General features: G+C 36.7%; 1 protein-coding gene across 1 annotated transcript in view; it reads left to right on the top strand.

The window, feature by feature from the left end:
* Positions 1-23108, top strand: part of COL14A1 (collagen type XIV alpha 1 chain) — a 114539-nt gene that overhangs the window by 80257 nt on the left and 11174 nt on the right. The window contains exons 33-43 of the mRNA XM_032693881.1: positions 491-600; positions 2243-2401; positions 6264-6341; positions 6612-6698; positions 11449-11502; positions 11905-12000; positions 13243-13296; positions 13733-13786; positions 19959-20012; positions 20891-20962; positions 22872-22907. Coding sequence (XP_032549772.1) covers positions 491-600; positions 2243-2401; positions 6264-6341; positions 6612-6698; positions 11449-11502; positions 11905-12000; positions 13243-13296; positions 13733-13786; positions 19959-20012; positions 20891-20962; positions 22872-22907 — 854 coding nt within the window. The remainder of the gene's footprint in view (positions 1-490; positions 601-2242; positions 2402-6263; positions 6342-6611; positions 6699-11448; positions 11503-11904; positions 12001-13242; positions 13297-13732; positions 13787-19958; positions 20013-20890; positions 20963-22871; positions 22908-23108) is intronic.

The following is a 23108-nucleotide window of genomic DNA, read 5'->3' as shown; positions in this document are numbered from 1 at the left end:
AGGCAGTGCAGTCTGGTGGACAGCAGACTTAGAGAAGGGCTCTTCATTTCTATTTGATTTGACTTCAACAACTGTAAACCAGGGTTTATAATTCAGAGGGTTTTCATATTTACTGTTGAAAAGATGAAGATACTCTGATAGCTGTTCTTCATAGCTGCTAGTATGTCACCTTGAAATAGGTGGGAATTAAGCATTTAGCTGGCTTGAGGATCTTTTTCTTGTGCAAGTCCCACAGAGAATTAGTGGGAGAGTAGGACCCGGTAGACCAAGTAGACATGGGTGAGGTAGATAAACAACTACTGTCCTGTTCTTCTTGTCAAATCAGGAGACAGCATTGCTCCGATACAACTTGTTACTTTCAGGTCAGTATATCACTTATGAACGTGTTTTACTGTCATTTGAGCTGTCATCTTTGGTCTGCTTTGTTAAACACAAAATTGACTCTTTGAAATCTCTTTAACAGAGAGCCCTTAACTTCTATCTCACACAGATGGTGGTAAAACTCTGACTTTCTTTAACTATGACTACAAAGGAGATTTTCAAACTGTGACTTTTGAAGGTCCTGAAATAAGGAAGATGTTTTATGGGAGTTTTCATAAGGTTAGTAATTGTAATAGGGAAAAAAATCTCATCTTTCATGAGGTCAAATGGTGCCAAAAGAAGTGTATTTTGCATCCTGTACCTTACTATCGTAAATCTCTTTGCAATATTGGATTAACATAAAGCAAATCATAGTTTTTATCATGAAGCTGATGTGTTCAATTTTCATCTTGTGCCTGAATTTTAGAGTTCTTGTAAAAACACTTACCTTAGAAATAATTTGGCATTTCCTTTTAAGATTTGGTTTCTCAGTGTCATTCAGATTTTATAAAAAAGTCCAGCAAAAAAAAAAATTATCCTTTTTTCATCAGTTATAATTTTTAAACATATTTTAAGGGCTATGCCATACTTAACTTTTCTTGGCTGTTAGAGGACTTGTAATGTTCTTTCTGAAAGCAGGTGAAGTAGTGTTGGGATTGTAGCATGTATTTGTTGTGAAGGGTGCTTTTGTTGTTCACTTTTATTCTCGATGTTTGTATCTTTCCAAAACAAAAACAAAACAAAAAACCAACCAACCAAAAAAACCCAACAAAAAAAAATAAAAAAAAAGGACTGTGAATTAAGGTGATAGTCTTTACAGAGCTTAGCTTTTCTGTACTTCCTTTTCAGTCAATAGAGCAAGAAAGGGAAGGTAGGTCAGAGCTGGTGTAAAATTCTGACTTTTAATTTGCGGTTTGGAGGAATATATGAGGCTCTAGGAAATTCTCCTCTTAAGAATTTTTCTGATGTTTGAATGATGGTTTTTGCAAACACGTTTGAAAGGCGCAAGCAAGGCAGATTTATAGTAACTTTTCAGTTATTTAGTTACAGCTGAGCCTGGAGTAAAGCAGGAATCCTTCGTGGCTTTCGATCCTTGGGCTCCAATCTCCTCATAGTGTACTGGTATAGGGAAGATGCTACATTTCTGCCAATAGTTCATCTGGTCTCCTCCTACCCTAATCCCATCCCCAAATTGTTCTTTCCTTTGCTTAACTGAGAGATTGCTCATGACAGGACTCTCTGCTGGGAGTGGCTTTGCTCAGCAGAAGGGATCACCAAGTGTGATCAAGGCAGAGGGAAGGAACTTGGTCACTGTGTTCTGCTTTCTGTACTGCATTTGATGTGATTTGATTTTTTCAGTGTAAAAACTTCACTAAGACAGCTTTTGCTGCGTGGTAAAATTTACAAACTAAATTTTACTGTTCATTTTTGGCTTATGCAAGTGGCTGGCTATAAAGGATGTATTGGCGAAATCCAGTGCTTGATAGCAGGATCATACAAGATCCAGGAATTATTACTGACATAATCACATGAATCAAGAGTTCTGTGGGATCTAAGTTGTATATGAACATTGTGTAGATCTTTTGCTGGGGATAAATTATTTTCTTACTGAATAAATTCCGTAAATTGACAATTTTTATGCAGATATTCCGTAAGTAGAAAAATTAACTAAATTCCTTAAACAGATTAAAATCAAAGACTAATTCAGGTTGGAAGGGACCTCTAGAGGTCATCTAGGTTATTTGCTATGGATGATTGTATGAGTTTCATTAGCAGACATGGAGTTAGGATCTCATTTCAAAAAATGCCCCCTTTTCCCAGGAAAGAACACATATATCCCACGTGCTCCTTTGTATGTTAAAACATCTTTTCTTTTGCTTAGCTGCATGTTGTTATCAGCAAGACTACAGCCAAGATAATTATTGACTGCAAACAAGTGAGTGAGAAGACCATTAATGCAGCAGGGAATATTAGTTCTGAAGGCATAGAAGTGCTGGGGAGAATGGTGAGATCCAGAGGACCGAGAGACAACTCTGCACCAGTGAGTAGAACAATAACAATTCTTTAAAACATTTAAACTATCCTAAAGAAAACTGTTTGGTATCTTTGCAGTTAGTTTTAATTTGAAGCCAAGTGAACTCAAATTTTAAATAGTAAAGTTCCAGCATTTCAGAAATTCTGCAGAAGTCTGCAGTAGTTGTCACTTTGGGCAAAATCCATTTTTGATTATTTTAATAAATGAAATCACGGGATCATCATTATTCAAACGTTGTTCTCAAACACATATGTAAACACAGTTGATATGTTCAGATATGACTTATGTTTCAGATTTCATTACGTAGAGTAATACAATGTATAACTCCTTTGCCTGGAATAGTTTAAACTTTGTTTTGAGTGATAACTATTCCTCATGTCTCTTATCCCCTCTTACTCTCTGTTTGTCCCCTAGCTCAGTGTCTGTTCAATTAAATAATTGAACTGGTATGGCACAGACAGCCCCCAAAAGCAAAAACTCTCATCGTAGCATATCTAGCTCTTTTATAATATAAAAAAATTTAAATGTGAAAGATCTCCCCCAAAAGTTTAAGTCCTCTTTCATTCCTCTGAAATTGTTCTCCTAGAAGCAGTAATTGATTATTCTGTTTGCATGACAACCAATGAGAGTCTTTCCATTCAGATGTCTTGAAGATTTGTTTGGGGTTTTTAACTTTTTCATTGTGTGATACTGTTCGCTAATTTTCTTTGAACTTTCTTGACCCTAGAATGAGGTTAGCAGAGAATATGAACCTTGAACTCAAGGCTTGATTTGAATAGGAATGAGGTTTCAAAAATGTATTTACTTGTTAATATATGAAAATACTCTTGTTTAGTAAAAAATAAGCCTTCAGAATATATTTCTGTACAAAAAAAAAAAAGTGCTTTTAACCTTCAAACTTATGGGTAATAATTATGTGAAGCATGTAAAGACAATTACATAGAGAAGCCCTTGTAGTCACATTCCAATAGAAACAGAAAAGGGCAGACTTAGGAAATCTTGGAATTAGAGAAGGCTTTGTAAAGAAGTGGAAAGAAATGGTGTCTTTTGTTAGAACCTAAGAATCTATAAAAGAAAAGTCAGACTGCCCACTCACTGAAAAATTTGATTTTGTTCAAATGAACTGTAAAACTCATGTAAGACTAAAAATATGTAGCTGAGGATGAAAATTCTTTATAGTAGTGTTCAACTCTTTTTGGGTATTACCACATATACCAAATTACAAGCAAATCAAGAAAGCACCCAAATACCATTCTTTAAAGTCTCCATTCTGCACAGTTTATTCATGTTGAGTAGGACTTGTGTGAATGGTCACGTCTAAGGCACAAATGAGTTGGTTTCCTAGTCCAAATATTGAAGGACATCAAAGGACCCTAGTAGGAGGCAGGATGGAGATTCTTCTCACAACAAGTAAACTTCTTAGTTTTAGAGATACTTATTACATAAAATAAAAACAAGCAGACAGTTATTTTGGAATAAAATTGTGGATGTTTTTTTCTAACTGTATTCACATGTTTAGCATTGTTGGAATGTTTTTAGAGTATTTTTTAATTAAATGAATATAGTGCAATCACCTGAATTTTGCCAAACATTTCAATTTTGAGGGAATGTAATTGTACTAGAGTTTTTTTCCCAACTGTGCATATGATGTGCAACAGTAAAATGAACATGCAGAAATAGAGATAGATAGGACAGAAAGGGCATTAGACTAAAGGTGCCTAACCCTTTTAACATTCCTGAATAGTGAAACTTCTCTGGATTAGACCTTCCAGCTAGCCAGAGCAATGAAACCTGATTGTGACATGCAGCAAGTAATTTTTTTTATTCCTTCAGTGAGATTTAATGAAAAGTTAAAAAAGTAACGCCTAGTGCAATCTGCTGTTGAAAAATCTTTGCAGATCTGTAGCTTTGTTAGATGATGATAGGTAGACTTTTCCATCTCATTTTACTGATTCTGCTTGGAGGGCTGGATATTTAGAAAGCAAAATCACTATGAATACAGAGAATTATAAATAAATGTTTAGCACTAGCAAAGAAAGCTTTGTTTTGTTATTTAGCTTGAGTCAGAGCAACCCACATAATATTTTAAAATAAGAATACCATGTCATTCAACATTTGGTTAATGAATACGGCAATTCAGAAAATGCCTGTTTGCTCTTTAATTTCCAACAACATATTTTATCTCCGTGGATCTCTAGATTGTCTAGTCCAGAGAAAATGAATGCATATACATGCCTATGTAGGACTGTATAAATTTAGCCAGTACTGTCAGCCTTCCATTGTTCAGGATAACAGAATCGCTTGAGATGGACTGGGTTGTGGGAAAAAATGGCAATATGACTTCACTTCTGAACCCAAGCTGCTTTCTGTACAACCAACTGGTGTTGCTGTACCCCTTTCTGGGATGTCTTATTTGCTTAAGTGCAGTATCATGCAAATGCCCAGGGTCATTCTGAGTCCCAGAGCAGCGTGTTCATGCATGTTCACAAGCTAAGGAATCCTGGAATGGGTAGCTTAGAGATGTATAGCAAAGAGGGAGGCATCTTAAGTGGCTCCACATGAAGCCAGCTTGTATTTAACATAGGCAGGGACACAGACTTGCTGGACTCAGAGTGGATCTCTGTGGACCCAAACCAAGGGTCCAAAAGCTGCCTTCATGCTGCACTTCAGCTGTCTGAGGTGTTTAGCACAGACCCAGCTCGTGTGAGTATGCATCTACAAACCAGCTAATCTGCTGTAAGGTGAAGAAAATGTCTATTTATGTGAAAGTATGCCTTTATTCAAAATACAGTAATTGACCTATATAAGAAAAAGAATGAGACAAAACCAAAGGTGCACATATGTAGTTCATTTAAACAGATTTGAAAGCAATACAGTTTTAAGAAATCTTTAAATTCATTCCTCTCTTCTGGTCTTAAAATAATGCCACTGAAAATAATAATGGGAGCAAAACCAAAGAGTTCTATCTCTAGCAGCTCCTCGAATTTTTTAACATGTGGGGTTAATTTAATGGGATGTTCTGTTCCATTCCCCTCTGTATTCAATATGCACATAAACAAGGCATGGAAAAAGAATAGAAATAGTAACAGAAGCTTCATCTCTCTAGACCACTTTATTGAGTCGAGGCTGTAAAGGAGACAATTGGTTTTACCATTGAGCCCTATTTAGTATATTGTTTCTGAATATCTAGCAGCCACTATTTTTAGCAAATGTGTGTGTTCTTGTACATTAAATTCTTGTCCAAACCATGTTCCCAGACCTGTGATGGGAATTTTCTGCTCAATGTTGTCACTTTTCACCATCATTAAACTATTGTTGCCTGGGGATAATAAGGACAGGAGAGGGCATATTCTAAAGTAAAATTAAACTGGAGAAAACTATAAATATTATCTGTGGCTCAGCTCCAGTGTAAGTAATAGGCTATAGGAGACCTTGTCCCAGATAAAATCTGATCAACTGACCAGTGGGTTAAGAGGAATTAGTCAGTTTTGAGAAGCTGAGCTCTCTTTTGCCTGACTCTTGATGCCTCCTTTGCTATATAAAAAGTACTGGGAGGCAACATTGTGCAAAATCAGAAATTTAGTCAAGGAGTGGGGGATAATCCAACAAGTGCAGCAGTTAACCTTGAACAGCTTGCTCAATTCATGTAGTGTCTGATAGCTCAGGTGACTTGCTTAGAATACACATTTGGTAAAAGCAGTGGATTTGCCATTTAAGTGACGTATTTGTGGCTTGCTGCTCAAAGTCAATAGTCTCTCCTCTGTCTAATCTGAGTGCTTTAAATCAAGGTAGCTTTGCTTGCTGATAGCTTTGTTCTGCACCGCTCTTACACCTAACAGTCATTTACATCACCCTTGTTTTAAAACAGCTGCAGTTACAGATGTTTGACATTGTTTGTGCTACCTCATGGGCCAATCGAGACAAATGCTGTGAGCTTCCTGGCTTGGTAAGAAATCTCTTCCAATAACTGTAGAATTTACCTTTTACTTTCCCCTTTATTGAGTAAATGTTTTAATTGAAATGGATGGTTAAGTGTTTTCAAAACAAGTCCAAGTCTGCTTGGATTATGTGTCCTATTGAACGTCAAGGACATATATGTTTCTAAATCAAGTAGGTGCTTTTGAGGCATCCACACAGTACTTTGTCTTAGAGTCATAAAATCCCTAACTTCTGAAGTTTTTGACATCATTCTTCTCCTATCTTAATTTTTCCTTAGAGAGATGAGGAAAACTGCCCTGCCCTTCCTCATTCTTGTTCCTGTTCAGAAGCCAATAAGGGTCCTCTTGGACCTCCTGGACCACCGGTAAGGTTTTATTCAGGTTTTTAGTGAACTGTACTAAATAGTCCACAGACCACCTTTATTCCAAACATGTGAATATATTGCCATTGTAAAACTAATAGGGTTAAATTAGGGTTTTAAGTGTTTGTGAAGAGATAGAATTATATTCAATTTATAGCAAAGATGCCAAGTATTAGGCTGTAAAAAAACCTTCTACATAGTCAGTCAGTCAAATGGTTTAATCAAGACCTGAAGCAGTTGTGGTATTCTTCAGACCTTGCATCCTGTTACCTGTCTGTAGCATTAGTAGATACGTCATAGTTAGTGCCATTTATTTTCTAAATTTTAATCACCTTCTATCTGTCTACTATAATATGTGTATTAAATGTAGTTTGGAGTTTACCTTTTGTAATGCTCAGTTTACAGTATTCTTATGAATTAAAGATATGGGGTATGACAATGCCACTTGTATGGTATGTGATGAAAGAAGACTTTTCTGTGTTAAAAGCCCTAGGTAAGTACAGTATTGATTGGAAAGCACAACTGTAAGTGTAGGTTCTTCTGAGACCTCCTAGAGGGGGAGAGGTACCCAAAAGCCCTGAAGGGAAGAGAGGATGAAATGATCTGCTTTGGTGAAAGCTGAATTAAAATTTTTTCCAGCTTGCCAGTGAATGACGAAATGCACACTGGCACAACTTTTGCCTTTACTTTCTGATGTTCTTTTAATAGCACTCATTAAGTTTTTACTGTGTAAATGTTAAGTGTGTATCTAAGTTCCTTGCATAACCAGTGGAACTAGATAGTCTCTTCTAGAAGCCAGTTATTTCACTTTCCTTCCATTTCTAGGATCTTTGAAATATGGAATAAATCTCCTTTCTTGGAAACTTGTGGAAACTCAATGTCTAAGACATAGAGATACAGGTCACTAAATTTTGAGGACTCAATCTCACATCCCAAGCTTGATTTTTATCAATTTAGAAAAGTTGCAGCCTCTGTTTACAGTGGCCTGTTATTGGTTTGATTTAACAAGAATCCTAACTGGGATAGAATGATCACGTGGTTTGTTTTTTTACAACTAGGTTGTTAACTTTGGCATCTTAGGGTTGCCTGCTAAGTTAGTTTGAGATGAGGCTCTCCTATGAAAAGTTTGAGCTGCGTGTTTCTCTGCTCATACTGAGTCCTGTGTCTTCCAAGATCATGTTTTGAAACAAAAGAGCCGGTGAAGAATGCAAAGGAAAATGCTTCTGAAAATGTTAAAGTACACTAATTACATGAGATACATGTTTAACAACAAAATTAACTTGCACATAAGACATTCATGTTGTTGATCCTAGCGGGCATTAATCCTACTAACAACTCAGAGGTTAGTCTTTCTGCAAGAACGGTTCTTCAACCTCTGGTACGAAAACTTGAAAAGGAATTCAGGAGAAAATTCACTGAAGAGATGTGTCTTGAACAAGGAGAAATTGTTCTGTTCCCCTATTTAAATATACGTTATAAATCAAGTAGGGATTAAAGTTTTAATTTTTGTATCTTAGCATTCAGTTTGTGTTCTTTGACAAAGACAGATAATTCACATAAAAATGTCACTGAAATTGAGTAGTTTGACCACATTTCACAGTAAAATGAAAACTGTTTGAAAATTATTTGACTGGAAGGATGTGTATTACAATATTTCAAAAGATATATGAATCAGGAATTGCTAAGGCTTAACCCAGCAGTAAAATAATGTACTTCTATATATTGCATTTAGGATTAACAATGTTTAGAATAGCATAGTGCCATGCAAGAGGAGGCTTAAAGTCAAGCAGAAAAATCACTGCCAAGGCAGGCAGTGTGTGATTTTGGAACTCAGTGTGTTTGAAGTGATGCTTTTTTGCCAGAGAGTTAGATGGCATAGCTCTGGAAAAAAAAAAAAAAAGAAGTACAAGGCCTAAGAAAAAGCAGAGCAAAGGAATAAAGTCAGCGTTCATCTCTGTGCCAACCAAAAGTCAGAAAGTCACATGTGCTATGTCTGGTCAATAGTGCTCCAAGTTGTTAAAATGTCATGTGACTTTTCTCTAAGCCAAGGATTTTTCTGTTTAAGAAATCAGGATTCTACCGTGTAGCCAGTTTTAGACATTAGGCTAAAGAGACTCCAAAGAAAAGGCTTCCATTTGTTTGGGATAGTAACTCTGGAAAGAGGCTTTTAGTAAACGGGTCATTTTGGGTAAGACAAAGTATTGTTTAGAGTTAATATTATCTGGCAATTTTCATGATGGGATACTGTTTTTATGGCTTCATCTTTGCCAGAATTTGATCCTGCTGTCTGAAATTCCTGACACAAAGTAAAAATAAGATATCACACAAAATCAATGCCTGCATTTATAAGGAGTGCTGCAGAACTGAAGAAGGTGAAATAAACAAAAATACTGGAGGATTGCAGAAGTTTAATTGCAAGAAACAGCTTTCAGTGCTTCACAGGTTTTGACTATTAAAGAGGAATAAGGAGGTGTCTTGATAACAGTTGATTAAGGCTGTTTCTGGGGGAAAGCATGGCTATTAAAAAGTTATTCAAAATAAGGGAAAAAGGCATAACAGGAATTTTTGGCTAGAAGAAGAAATGGCAGAAGAAATGAAAAATTTGAAATTAGTCACACAAGCTTAGTAGTGCTGGGAAATAACCACCAATACAAGTTTATGAGAAAACTAAGGGGGGCTATTCTGATATATTCGTCTTAAATAAATGCTTTTCTGGAACTTGTACTTTTACCAATCAAAGGTTACTGGGTTCAGCACATGGATAAATGTATCAACTTCAGCATGGGTCTGAAAGTATATGATTTAATGTCTCAGCATCAGGCTGGTTTTAAGTATATATACTTAGTAAAAATGCAGTCTCTTTCTGAGAACAAAATGTGAGAAAACTCTCTGGTTTTGTTTATGTTAAAAAGTTGCAGTTATTGTTCTGAGGAATTTTTAATCTCAGACAGAGTAATCTCAGGAGAAAGGCAGAGGGAGGAGAAAGGACAGAGGGAGCTACTGGGCTGGAATGTAGAAATACAAGTATCTGGAATTTTGGAACTGGCAATTAGGATGTGGTTCCGTGGAAGAATGGGATAAGATTTTAAGGGTTGGAGCTGGCTATGGTGGAATGGGTTGTGGCCATAGACCTGTGGGATGGAGGCAATAAGACTGAGGAAGCTGAGAGGGGCAGTGGAAAACTGCTCTGTGATGACTCATATGAAGACCATGTCATGATATCTTTATTGAAGAGCAAGAGTGCTCTAACATTTCCAAACATTTCTGTTATTTGCATTCCTATTTAAAGTCTCATAGATACTACACGGTTTTGTATCTTTAATTTAACTGCTGTTATTTTTGTAAGTGCTTATTGTAGCCTCTATAGAATGCCATTCAGTTCTGGTGTGTAGTTGTACAAGATCCTTTTTGAGTACAAAGAAGGGCAGAATACCTGTAAAGCTCATATTCCAGTAGGTTAAGCAATATGCTCAGGTGGGAGAAGAGGGAAATCGATATGAAAAAAAGTGAAAAAAAAATTTATGCTGTCCTAGAACAGAAAGCACATGCAGCATATTTTTGCAAAACACGTTCATGGCAGCCATCCATAGATATATGCTACTCCAGTGTCTCAGATGATACTAATAAAAAAAGGCAACAGTTGGTTAATACATCGTGAACAGATGTAAGCATTACTGAAGAAAGCAAAAAAGAGAAAAATGACCAAAAGAGCATTTTACCTAAGAGTAGCTCTGAATTAAACCATGGTAGATCTAGTAGATTCTGGAGTTGTCCTTGCTGAAGAGTATTCTTGAGTCATTAGAATCAAAGAATTATAGAACTGTTTAGGTTGGAAAAGACCTTTAAGATGTATGAGTCCAGCCATTAACCCAGCACTGCCAAGTCCACCACTAAACCATTTCCCTAAGTGCCACATCTACGTATCTTTTAAATACCCCCAGGGATGGTGACTCCAGCACTTCCCTGGACAATCTGTTCTAATTCTTCACAACCCTCTCCATGAAGAAATTTTTCCTAATATCTAATCTATGCCTCCTCTGGTGCAGTTTGAGGTCATTTCCTCTTGCTCTGTCACTTGTTACCTGGCTACAACCTCCTTTCAGGCAGAGAGTGATAAGGTGCCCCCTGAACTTCTTTTTCTCCAGGCTAAACAAACACAGCTCTCTCAGCTACTCCTCTTAAGACTTGTGCTCCAGACCCTTCACCAGCTCCATTGCCCTCTTCTGGACCTACTTCAGCCCCTCAATGTCCTTGTAGTGAGAGGCCCAGAACTGAACCCAGGATTTGAGGTGCAGCCTCACCCGTGCCAAATACAGGGGGACAATCGCTGCCCCAGTCCTGCTGGCCACACTGTTTCTGATATAAGCCAGAATGCTCTTGGCCTTCCTGGAAACTCAGCCTTTGACAATACGATTTTGGTGAGAACAGACATATGTGCAGGAGGTTTCAGCAACTGGAAGGGAACCCATGACCGCATTTCCATCCATATTGTAGCTTTCAGTGTTATTTTGATGCTTACGTGGTGTGCATTCTTGGCTCTAGGAAGCAGTCACATCTGTGTTTAAATCTGTTCCTGTGCATGGCCATACTCAAGTATGTTCTCAGTTTAATTACCCCACTGGAGGGATAGCGACAGGATATTTACTGATTCTTGAATGCTGATTTAGGAACAGGAAAAAAACTGTTTGGGCTTCTCTGGATTTCGTTTTTGAGAGTTTTGGTTTTCAGTGACTGCTGTGCTTTTGCTTCATAGGGTGGTCCAGGTGTCAGAGGTGCCAAAGGTCATCGCGGTGATCCAGGTCCAAAGGTACTTTGTACAGCACTCTACATTTGATAGATGTACAGGTTCTTGCTTTATCTCTGCTGCATGTAAGCCTTGAAATTAATTCCAGATTGTCTCTGGTGTTGTTGAGGAAAAAACATAGTGAAATGCCATTGGCATTTGGTCTGGCTCTTTTCATAACAATTGCCTGTCCTGTTTGTTCCTTGATAAAATATAAAATTCAGAATTCTGCTTTAGCCACATAAATAATCTTTTTTTTTTAGTATTTACAATGGACTCAGGCAGTTTTAAATTGAACCCTAACTGCTCAATCACATATTAACTCATATTTCAGATATTTTTGAGTCTATTGGTATTTAATTCTTCAAACAGAAGCTGCCTTTGTCCATATGATAAAAGTTTAACTTATGTCCTGTGCTACTTTAGGGACCAGATGGACCTCGAGGTGAAATTGGTGTTCCTGGACCGCAAGGACCTCCAGGACCACAAGGACCCAGTGGACTTTCTATTCAAGGACCTCCAGTGAGACTTAAAAAAATCAATAGGCTTCTTTCCTGTGATGTTTAAAACAGCAAATATCTTAGACTAGACTGAAATAGCTTTTAGTGTTGTGATCAGAATCTGAATTTCAACATTTGAGGTGAAATCACAGATGTGGGTTTGACCTGTAGTGAATGTGGGTTCAATGCCAACACTTCTGGTTTTTTATTTGGATCTGAACTTTTGTTCAGCTGAAAGTATTTGATCACAGGTTCAATATGACCTGGGTATTAGTATCCAAACCTGGAGACAAGTGAAAAAAAATTGCAGTGGGGGTTGTAACATGACACCAAACCAAAGTGTTAATATTTTATCTTTTTCTGGTTGGGGTATTGCTCATTGCAGATCAGTTCTAACTTGACAGGTATACCCAAGCAAGAGCACCATATCTTCTGCCAAAATTAAGTAATAATGTTCATTTCATTACAAAATCTGTCATCAGAGGAGGTGATTAGGCCTGGAGTTTGAAATGTTGTTGTGAAATAAGTCGCAGAATTTCATCATAAAGAAACATTGGTTGAAACATTGGTAGCACTTATCTTGTTTCATATACTACTCAGTAGATGGGTACACACAAGCCTTGAAATGTAGTAGATACAGATCTTTTTCTGCAAGATTTTCTTTCAAATGTACTACATTGTAATCCACTTTCTTCTTTTTATCCAGTCTGTATGGTACTGCTGTACAATATAATGATTTACCAAAACTGTATATTCTTGATGATGCTGTCATCAGAGAATAATACAGAATACTTTAATTATAAGAATATTTATTTCTTAGAGAAATTGTTTCTATATAAAATTTCATTGAAGTTACTGTATTATGTAGCAACATATATTTTTTGTCATGCATATGTAATGTAGAAACATGTCTATTTTCCATAGAAAACCCTTGGTTTCATCATTGTAGGAAATACTTCTGAGACCTGAAGTGAAACAGATTCCTTTGAAGAGAAAATAGCTACCTTTTTTTTTTTTTTGAACATAATGGCTGTAATTTTGTCAGGTTAATTCTGAATTCTTTTAAAATGAATTTTATTTTCTGTATTTTTAAATTCTTCATTTGCAGTTTTGTAAACAAAAGTCTGTATGTTTGCTTTCAGTAGGAAAAATAGTCTTATTTATTGGTTGCTTTGTTATTTTTTTACAAGAAAATGAAAGGAACTATTAAAAATAGAAAAGTAACCATTTATTTGGTTTACTATGTGTGATTCTTAATTTGCAGGGGCCACCAGGGGAAAAGGGAGAGAAGGGAGATCTTGGTTTTCCTGGCCTGCAGGTATTCCCTAAGTTATTGTCTAACCTGTCTCTTACTAAGTTTGAATGTTGAATTGACATCACTGAGTTTAGGACACATATTCCAAACTGCTGAGAAATGTGGTGTTGGGGTGAATTGAACAGAGCTTTAGAAAGTGAAGGAATACAGGGTATGCTGGTGTGCAGTGACCAATTCATCTGGGGCCTGAGGAACTGGTTATTTTCTTGTTTAACACTGAAATCAGGTCTCTATAGACTCAAAGCCTGTGCATTTTAACAATGTCTGTTTACTCATCTCATTTCACAGAAATACCTTCTTTACTGAATCTTTTATGGCCCCACCCATTATTGAACCTAGTTCCATTTATCCAAAAGCATGTCATAGAGTTTCACTGGAAAATGATTTAGTTGGATTCTGTTAGTTTGAACTCAACTTGCTTTCCCTTGATCGTGCTTAGGGTGTCCCAGGAGCATCAGGTTCACCCGGAAGAGATGGAGCTCAAGGTCAAAGGGTAAGGTTTTACATGTTTTACGTGTTTTATTTCCATTCTATAATAGGTATGTTTCCCAGTGTGGTTGATATATCATAATTTATGTCACCTTTATCATCTCTGCCAGTCAGCACAGCAGTCAGAGGCAGGGTGGATATTCTTCCATCTGCTGGATGAGGGTTGAGAAATACTAGACTAGTGACAGGAACCATCCACAATGGCTGTGCTTAATGCATTTGATAGAAGTAGATGTCTCTTATGTTCAACACTGCTAATTGGTCTCTTTGTTTAAAATTAGGTGGTTGTTAAATGGTACATAATTAGTATGCAATCAATGCAATGATATAAGTTAGCTTTCTAGCTAATTAATGAGTAACAGAGACAACAACAAGGAAATTCAATATTAGAATTTAGAACAGTACCTTGTAGAAACTGTTGACAGGAGGAAAAGGGGAGGGTGAAGAATAATACCAAAATTTACTCAACCTTATTCTGCTTCTTGTAAAGCAACTGAAGATACTTACAGTCTGCCTAGGAAGCAATAAAAAAAAATTCATATTCACTTGTGCAGTTAAATATTTAAGTCCTCCTCCTTGTCTCCTTGAAGAGACTCTTGTTTCATTATTAGTCAGGCACTGGAAAATTTTTGTTAGCATAGTACTGGGTTTCTGTCTACAGCAGAAGTTCATTATTAAATATGACTTTTCAGTTTCATTTGAACAAAATTTACATATTCATGATCCTTTTTTGGGGTATGTTAATGTAACTTGAACTTCAGAGAAATCTGGACCTTCTTTGATCTTCTGGCATTACTTTTAGACCTTGTTATAAAAAACCCCATCCCTGTAGCAAAATGTGTATTTGAACTCACTATTATGAATTTAAACATTGGCATATCTTTATGTCTAGAAGTAAATCTGCTGAAGTTACTGTAGAATTTGGATGATACATAGATATACTTTTTCTCTAAAAAATCAAGAAAAAAAATTTTCTTAAGATAAAGATTTACACATCATCTGAAGAATAAACTAATTGGATGAATAGCCTTCTAATTTTCAATTAAGTTGTGGTGAAATATGAAGGTATATATATTCTTTTTTTCTACTTTATAATACTGTGATGTCTTCTTTTGCAAGTTTTAATGTTTTCTTTTTGGGTGTATTGGCATATTTCTCCCTAAATTCCCCAAACTTGGTGTCACCTGTTCATCTCCAGGTTAATAAAGACCTGGAGCTTGATGAACATTTAGATTTTTGCCATGTTCTGTCTGATCTTGGTCATGGACAAGTTGAGGTGACCTGGTGGTAAATGCTGTACATGTGAGTGGTGTGTGCCTCCTCGCTCTACCTTCCTGATCGTGAGGGACATCGAGGGGTTTGCAGTTCAAGGAAACTTGTTTTTATGTTATTCTGTAGCTGACTTTGTATGTGGCAGTGGATGCCCTCAGACAGGCCTTGATGTCAGTCAGCAGTTTAGAAGTGGTCTAGTTTTCCTACATGTGGAAGTCAGCATGTTGTTGCAGAGAGATGGTGTTCCAGAGAAAAGCTGAGGAAGGCTAATGCTGCAACAAAGGCTTTTGATACAGCCTGGGAAGGTCATGTGGTGCTTATTCTGTAGAATACCCCAGTGTTGTCTATAAAAAGGTAGGGCAATTAAATAAATTGCTGTTCTTTATAGATATGGTAGTAATTCTTTGTTCATGTGTGTTGCCTTTCTTCTGCTGCTAATCACAGGAGCTGGATGAACAGCCTAGAGCTCATAAAATGAGGTCTGTTATTGTCTCTGTGCGACCCTTATGCAATGTTGTCCTGCAGTAATTATTTCTGTGGCAACAAATAATTATGTTATACTAATTTTATGGTGTTGTAACTCATTTTATTCCTGCGAAGTTATGACAACATAAAATTGCTTTTAATGGGTGGAGATTCAAACCAATTATTTCACTGCAGTCTCTTTGAAGACCCAGCGCTTGAGAGAGGCACAGTTTTGAAGGGCATAACTGCAGCAGCAAAGGGGAACTGGAAAATTCCTGAGAAGTAAATTGCCTTTTCATATAATGTTTCTTTTGTTGGACTTCCTCCTGTTAGCCAAGGTGCCAAGCTGTTTTGCAACTATTACACTACTAGAACTGAGATTTTCTAAGTTATTCTTAGCTTAGTTATCACTTCCTCTTTAGTATTTATTGATCATTTAAATATTTTAATTATAGTGATACCAGTGCTGTAAAGTCCTTAAACAGATGGCTAAATCACAGTGATTTTAATGGGAGATAAGCATGGGACTGGTATTTATTGGGAGATCTCCGAGAACTTTGCTGAACTGGGTATAATGTGGTATTAGACTCATGAAGTCCTGGAATGAAGATTTTTTTTTTTTCTTCCAGTTACTGGTAGTTAGAATCACTTCACTTTTACAGTTCTTTTTCCTTCCTTTTTTGATTTTGATTTCTAGTGTTCATACTTTCTGGTTTTATTTTTGAAATCAGTTGAGAAAAGGGTTTGTTTTTTCCCTTCTTAATGTTGTAATTCAACACTTAGACTGTAAAGTTTCTTTTTGTATTTCTGGACTTCTGCTTTTTAGTCCCTGGTTTATTTGCTTTATCTTGCATTTTAGTACCTCATCAAGAAATAGAACATCTTCCCTGTCAGTTTTGTGAATTCATACAAAGATCACTCTCATAATGACATACCCACTCTATGAAAAAAAGTGGAATGAAAAAGTACTGTGTGAAGCTTGACTCAGAGTAAAAAACCCTGCATTTTCTGATAATAAAGCAAACATTCTGAATATACATGATAATATTTTATACCTATCTGGTAACTGGTTTAAATCTACATCTCAGGCTCCACACAGGAACAGTCCCTCCCCTCTTATCTGCTTCCACTTATAAGAGGAGTGTCATAAAAGATTTTATAAAATAGAAAATTATTTATTTTTATTTTATGGCTGAAACTGTGGTTCTTTGGTGTCCTCTCTTGCTGCTCCATATTTGTACCTACCAGTATAGAGAGGTTTTACTAAAAAGAACAGATCGTGTTTCTCCATGAACACTCCCAAGCATTTCATGTTGAAAGATAGAGCTTGAATTGCACATGTGATACATTCTGCTTTTCTGGGTCAGGCAGTCATGGGTCCTGGGCTGCAAGGTTTTTTTAAAAGACCCTACAGGAAACTCTTTCAATCCTGGGCTCAGTAGCTTCAGTTAAGTTTTGCCAGTTATCTAGTCCTACCTGGAAAAATCACCTCTCCACAAGTCCCCCAAACAAATTCCAGGCTACTGAAAGCTCAGGAGTTTATAATGGTGTCAGCAGACCTGAGATTTTACACATGATGCCATTTTTATTTCGTTGAATTAAAATCCCTATAAAAATTCTGTCTGAGCTACACTGTTTTCTCCATAATTGTGTTTTTCATACCATTAGCAAAGTATGTCTTGATTTGAGCTAACATTTCCAAGATAATATACATCTTGATTCTAGGAGCTACAGCCTAGGTCGCACATCAAAATCTGTACCATCCTGCTCTTGGACAGGCAGCTACAGGGGGAGATTCAGTGGCTCTCTACGGAGTCATTTCTGTCCTGGATGTGACAGAGAGAAAGTGCTGTTGTGCTATGTAATTCCTCTAGTCATTCCAGTGGAATAGAGATGGTTAAGCAAGGAGGAGAATTCAATAAAGGGGAGATTAGATAATATCTTTAAGGCTTCAGTGCTCAGATACATCTTTGTGATTCCCACAGTGCTCTATTTTCTTCTACATTACACACACCAAAAATAATGAGAGAAAGAGCCAGAAGAAATACATTCCCAGTCCTCCTGCCAATTTCCTGGTACGTACTAATCTCTATGCACTACTCACAAGTTCAGAATGAGTGTCAGATCCATTCTGGCCATCAGATGGTCTGAGTAACATCATCTTCAAACCCTGCTGGCAGCACAAACAAGTATCTTTCGTCTTTTACTTGCATGAGAGATTAGGTATTGCCATAATCTTTCTTGAATCAGGCTTCACTTTGACTTCATTTACATATAGCAATTTTCACATCTAGCTAATACAGTAGGAGGTGATCTTCTGGGGGCAATACAGACACAATGCCAAGAGAAATAAACCTTAGGAGAATGGACAGGAGGTGATTCTTGAGCAGCCAACAGTAAAAACACTGCTCAGAATAAAGAAATTGTGAAATATATTCCAAGAAAATGTAATTTGATCATACTGTTAATTCTACTCTTTGACTGGGATGGGAGAAGGGAGGGACCTACAGCATTGTTTTGTTTTAGAAGTTTGTGGGAATCCACTCTAGATCCTGGAAGTCAGTGGAAAGCTCTATATTTCCCTACTCATAGTTAAATTACACCCTTGAAAGAGTCCAGCCAGTTTTCATCCTGCTTTAGAACTGGTCAAAAATAAATGCAGATTTTACATATTTGCTTTGAAAGTCAAACATGCTCGTAAATATGCAGGTATCGGTCTTCCTGAAGGTTTTACTGTTACAAAGAGAAGTCTAGCTTGCATTACCTTTAGAGACTTCCATGTTATTGTAAAAATGTGAATAGCTATCACTGAATTTTTCAAAATATTGTTCACAACTAAATGCTTCTTCCAGAGAATATTAGAAACCCTATTTTATAATTTTCAGTGCATTTCAAAGTTCTTTCCTTATACCATTCTCTCTTAGCTCTAGGAATACCAGTTTTGGAGTATGAACGCACTTTCCTTTGCAAACATATTTGAGCTAGGCTTGCAACCTTTTTCTGTGTGTCTCTTAAAACTACTGTGATAAAGATACTACTACTATCTTTACTTCAATGGTGCTTAGCTGTTACAGTTGCTTTAGTTCTTACTGTGATACAGGAGCTGCTTTGGTCCTTGCAGCTTCAGGAACCATATGGCTACACTGTGAAACAGGAAAGTATTTCCTTATCAAGTCTAAGGATGCATAGATTACATAATGTGAGTTGACTATGTGGCTTATTTTATCATCAAAACACCCTTTTGGTGGAATTTTAAAAAACCTTTCCAGGTACATGGCAGATAATATTCCCCAGGCAGTTTTTTATGCCATATGATTGCAGATATGAATAATAGTTTCTGAATTATGCAAAGCATAACCACTAGTAGTTCATGCTGGAGTCATTACTAAAACTGTGTCAGAAATAAAGATTCAGAAAAAGTACAAACCAAAAAAGCTCTCTGAGATACTGAGGCCTGGAATGTTCTTTACTATATGTGTCAGCATAAACACTTTCAAACCTTTCAGCAGTAAACCAAACACTTGCCAGCTTAAACTACCTTTCAAAGTGGTCTTGAACCAGAAACAAGACCATATTTTTCCTTTGTAAGGGCTGTAGTAATTAAAGAATGCTTTATCACCAGGCTGGTCAGAAATGCATGCTTTATAGCATAGGGATACAAAGTGTGCATATTGGTTAATTTGCAAGAATACTTTATTAATAGTGTATTTTCCTCTGCATCTGGTCAGTCCTTTTTTTTTTTTTTTTTTTTTTTTTTTTGTGATTTACTTGCTTTCCAGTTTCCAAGTTATCTTTAGTTTTTGGCTCCCATTTCTGGAAGCTCTGAGGCATGTTCATAATGTAAACCACATGAGCATTCCCGGTGCTTCCTGAATCAGGACCTCAGTGATAGTTAGTACATATGTACAGTATTGCTGGGCAGAGAGATCGACTCGCAGTTGCCATCTTTCAGCACTTCATCAGTGGGACTGTGAATAGTTGCAACCAGTGAGAACAGATGTAGAAACGTGACCTTGTGGTAGGGAGGTTTGACAGCAAACCCTCTCATTTATCTCACTACAGAAGCGTTCGAAATTAAATTCACTCAGAGGTGAAAATGGCCAGTATGAAGAATTTTGCAATACTTCTTATTTCAAAAGTATTGTGAGACTAGCTAGATGGTTTTTTTTTTTAATAATATTGGTGACACTATGGTTCCTTTTCAGAAATAAACCCTCCCCAGGGCAAATAAGGGAATTTTTTTTTCTAAGAAACCACTACCAACAGTTATTAATTAAAAAACCAAACAAAACCAACAAAAACCTCCCCAAACAAAAACCAAACCAACAAAGCAAAACAAAACTGAAGAACAAAAAGTAAATAATATCTAGATGAAACAGAACAGATTCATGAAGTACATATAAGAAGCTGATAAAATTGTCTTTATTTCTCTTTTATAGGGCCTTCCTGGCAAAGATGGACCCACAGGCCCACAAGGACCTCCTGGCCCAACGGTGAGTATTGCCTATGGAATTCGTTATTGTAAAAGTCAGCAGGATTTGGGGGGATTATAGGTCACACTGTTATCTAGGCTACAGTGGATAGACCAAGGCCAAGGGAAGTTAATTTTCTCATGACGCACGGAGTTGGCAGATAGCTGCTTGTCCAGTGTCATTTCTTTCCACTCTTACTTAGCTCCAGAAAAAATGTCTCCCATGGGAAGGAGAGAGGGTTATTCTGTCAATAGATTGATAGCTTGTGCTTAGGCAAGTAGCTGCACTATATAGAGGGAATGAATGTTCTTAACATTTCGAGCAAGACTTTCTTTTTGTAAAAAATTCCGATTAGGACTGTTAGTTGAAGGGAAATGCCACGTTTTGCTTGGTCTGGAGGCTGGAGGTGAGCGCAGGTACTCTCACAGAGTAATCAAGGAAGACAGCAGACGTTCATCCTTCAAAGTAAGGTGTATGTTGCCTTCAGAATCAGTGTCAGCCTTCTCAGCTAGGGCAGCTAGGCAAAGTTAATGCCTTCTGAATAGGTGTGAAGTGTTACATGAAGCTGAGTATTCTCCAAGCTATCCTGTGGTTTTTACAAAGAACATTCCAAGTCATGCCCCTTCAACACAGTATTAACATCACAGGATTTAGTGGTTCAGCAATTCCTTCCTGTTCCAGAAAGCAACCCACATTATTTTTCTCACGTGCTTTTCTCAGAGCTGTGCTTTTGGTACTCTTTTTCCTGCAGCATGTACTTCTCAGTCCTCTCTCTTGGCATCTCCAGTCTTTGACTGACAGAACTGATTGTGTACTGTCTGCTTTGTGGACTTTTGCTCATCGAGATTCACAGATGTTGACTGTCATCACCACTGTTTTCTTTCTCTTTTTCCATGCAGGGCATACCTGGTGCTCCAGGTGTTCCAGGTATTACTGGAAGCCAGGGGCCACAAGGTGATGTTGGAGCTCCTGTGAGTAAAATTAATTAATATTTCTTTATCTCCTGTTGTGTATTAGTTGGTTTCTGATCTTGGCTTCACTGTTTGACAGAACTCCTCAATATTTATAGCTCATGATCTGTTTGCAGTTAGTGGCTAAATGAAACATCATATTGATCTTTCTTTGTTCATTCTTTGTAACTAAATTTATTTGTTGATCTCACATACAGTGTTTGGAATATAGGGATTATAGAGTCAAAACACAAAACACAGAACTTAAAAACATAACTATGTGAATTTGTAGTCTTTGCGTAATTACTTTCTCCTTTCTTTCATTTAAACTTCTAGCAACTCTTGGGAAATTCAAGTATGCCATTTATTAACCTGAATATTTCCAAAATATTATTCTGATTTTCAAACTGTAAAAATATTGCATGAAAAAAACCCTGGCTTTTGTGGTTACTCTGTGTTCACATCAGAACAAATGACTAATGACCAGGGCTTTTTTTAGATTATTATTATAAATTTGACTGTCAGTTTCTTTGAGTGGAAAATTACATTCTCTATAACTGAAATTAGTATTAGGAACCTCCAGTATTAAGTTTGTCTTTCAGATATTATTTTGTATTATTATCAAAACAACCCAGAACAAAACTGTTTGACTGGAAGAAAGGAATACAACTATGAAATGAGTATGTAAATTATATAAAAGACAATATTTATAGTGGACCTCTTTTTTCTCTGTAACAGTTCAGGTAATATTGTGTATTCATATTTAAACATTTGACAACTTGGTTAATTAGAAAACCTGCTCAGTTTTTTTCCATATATGACAGTAAATGTTCTATTTAATTTTTAAAGACATCAGAATGGGGCAGTGTGTATTTCTGACTCTATTTGTAGACTAGAAATTTTTTTTCAAAATCCAGTTTGGTTTGGAGATTTAGGCCAATGCAAGCATTTTTATTTGGTTAAGTGGAAATGAAATTAAATTGACTGATAATGTATAATATATAAGCAAAGATAATAACCTAATGCCCAGTTCTGCATAGTTTCTTCGTGATATCATGAAATCCACTAAGGAGATTTGATGAGCTATGGAGTTTATTACTATCAGTATATATAACATGTTGACTGTTCGGTTCCTGTCCAAATACATGTTCCAGATAGTGAACCAAATTTCCTAGAGTGTAGATATTCCTGTGAGTCATGTAAGAGCTCTACTGTGTTCAGAAAAAACAGCTAGATGGGTGAAAAATTACTGAGCTTTAATAACTGTCTTTCTCAAAGGGTAAGGTAATAAAAAAGAGATCTCAGAAATAATCTTGCAGTCTTTGTATGAGTTTCTTCTTTCCCAGGATAGAATTAAGCTGTGCTTTAATCATGTATCAGTGAGCTGCCTACCTATTCAGGTAGACCTTTTCTTGCTACCCCAGAAAACTGCCATTGGTGAAGTTATAACTGCCCTAGTCAACTTGTTCCAATCCATAATAGTCCTTACCATCATTACAGTATTATATTATCTTTAATGTCATACTTAATTTTCTTTGCAGTTTAACCTGTTTGCTGACTCTGTTCATAGTGGATGAAGAGTCTCAGTGCAGTAAATGCCACAAATTTCAGACTGCTATTTTGTCATAATTAGACCAATTTCAGCCATGTGAAATGTATGCCTGCCCTTGCTGCCATTTTAAACAAGTGAATTCAGTGTGTGACAAAAACATGAGAAAGTAATTGTTTCCATGTAGTTGCCAGAGGTGAACATTTTGTTCAGTAATGAAATGGAAGTGTATTTGTCAATGTCATATAACAGTGAAACCTTGTTTGTCAGGTTTTTTCCTTCCCTTTACTGTGAATCTTCAAGGGAGACAATGTTTTAGGTGTTGAAAATTTTGAGCAGAACAAAATGGGAATTAATTTTTGGTATTGAATCTTTTCATAGGGTCCTCCTGGAGCTAAGGGTGAAAGGGGTGAGCGGGTAAGTCCATGTTCACATTAGCCATGCTTTTTTTCCTGTCTGCCTTCTGTCTTATGAAAGCTTTTCCCAACAATTTATGTTTCTCTGTGTTTACAGGCACAATAGTTTTCTCTTTGCAGTCAAGAAAACTTTCCTTCTTTTCCAGACTTGGTCTTATATATAGCTACATTCATATTTTGAAGACGAGAAGTATGAGACATC

This window comes from Chiroxiphia lanceolata, chromosome 1 (genome assembly GCF_009829145.1).
Source record: "Chiroxiphia lanceolata isolate bChiLan1 chromosome 1, bChiLan1.pri, whole genome shotgun sequence".
Taxonomy (NCBI): Eukaryota; Metazoa; Chordata; class Aves; order Passeriformes; family Pipridae; genus Chiroxiphia; species Chiroxiphia lanceolata.
The sequence above is the reverse complement of the archived record's forward strand: the minus strand, read 5'-3'. Positions and strand labels throughout refer to the sequence as shown.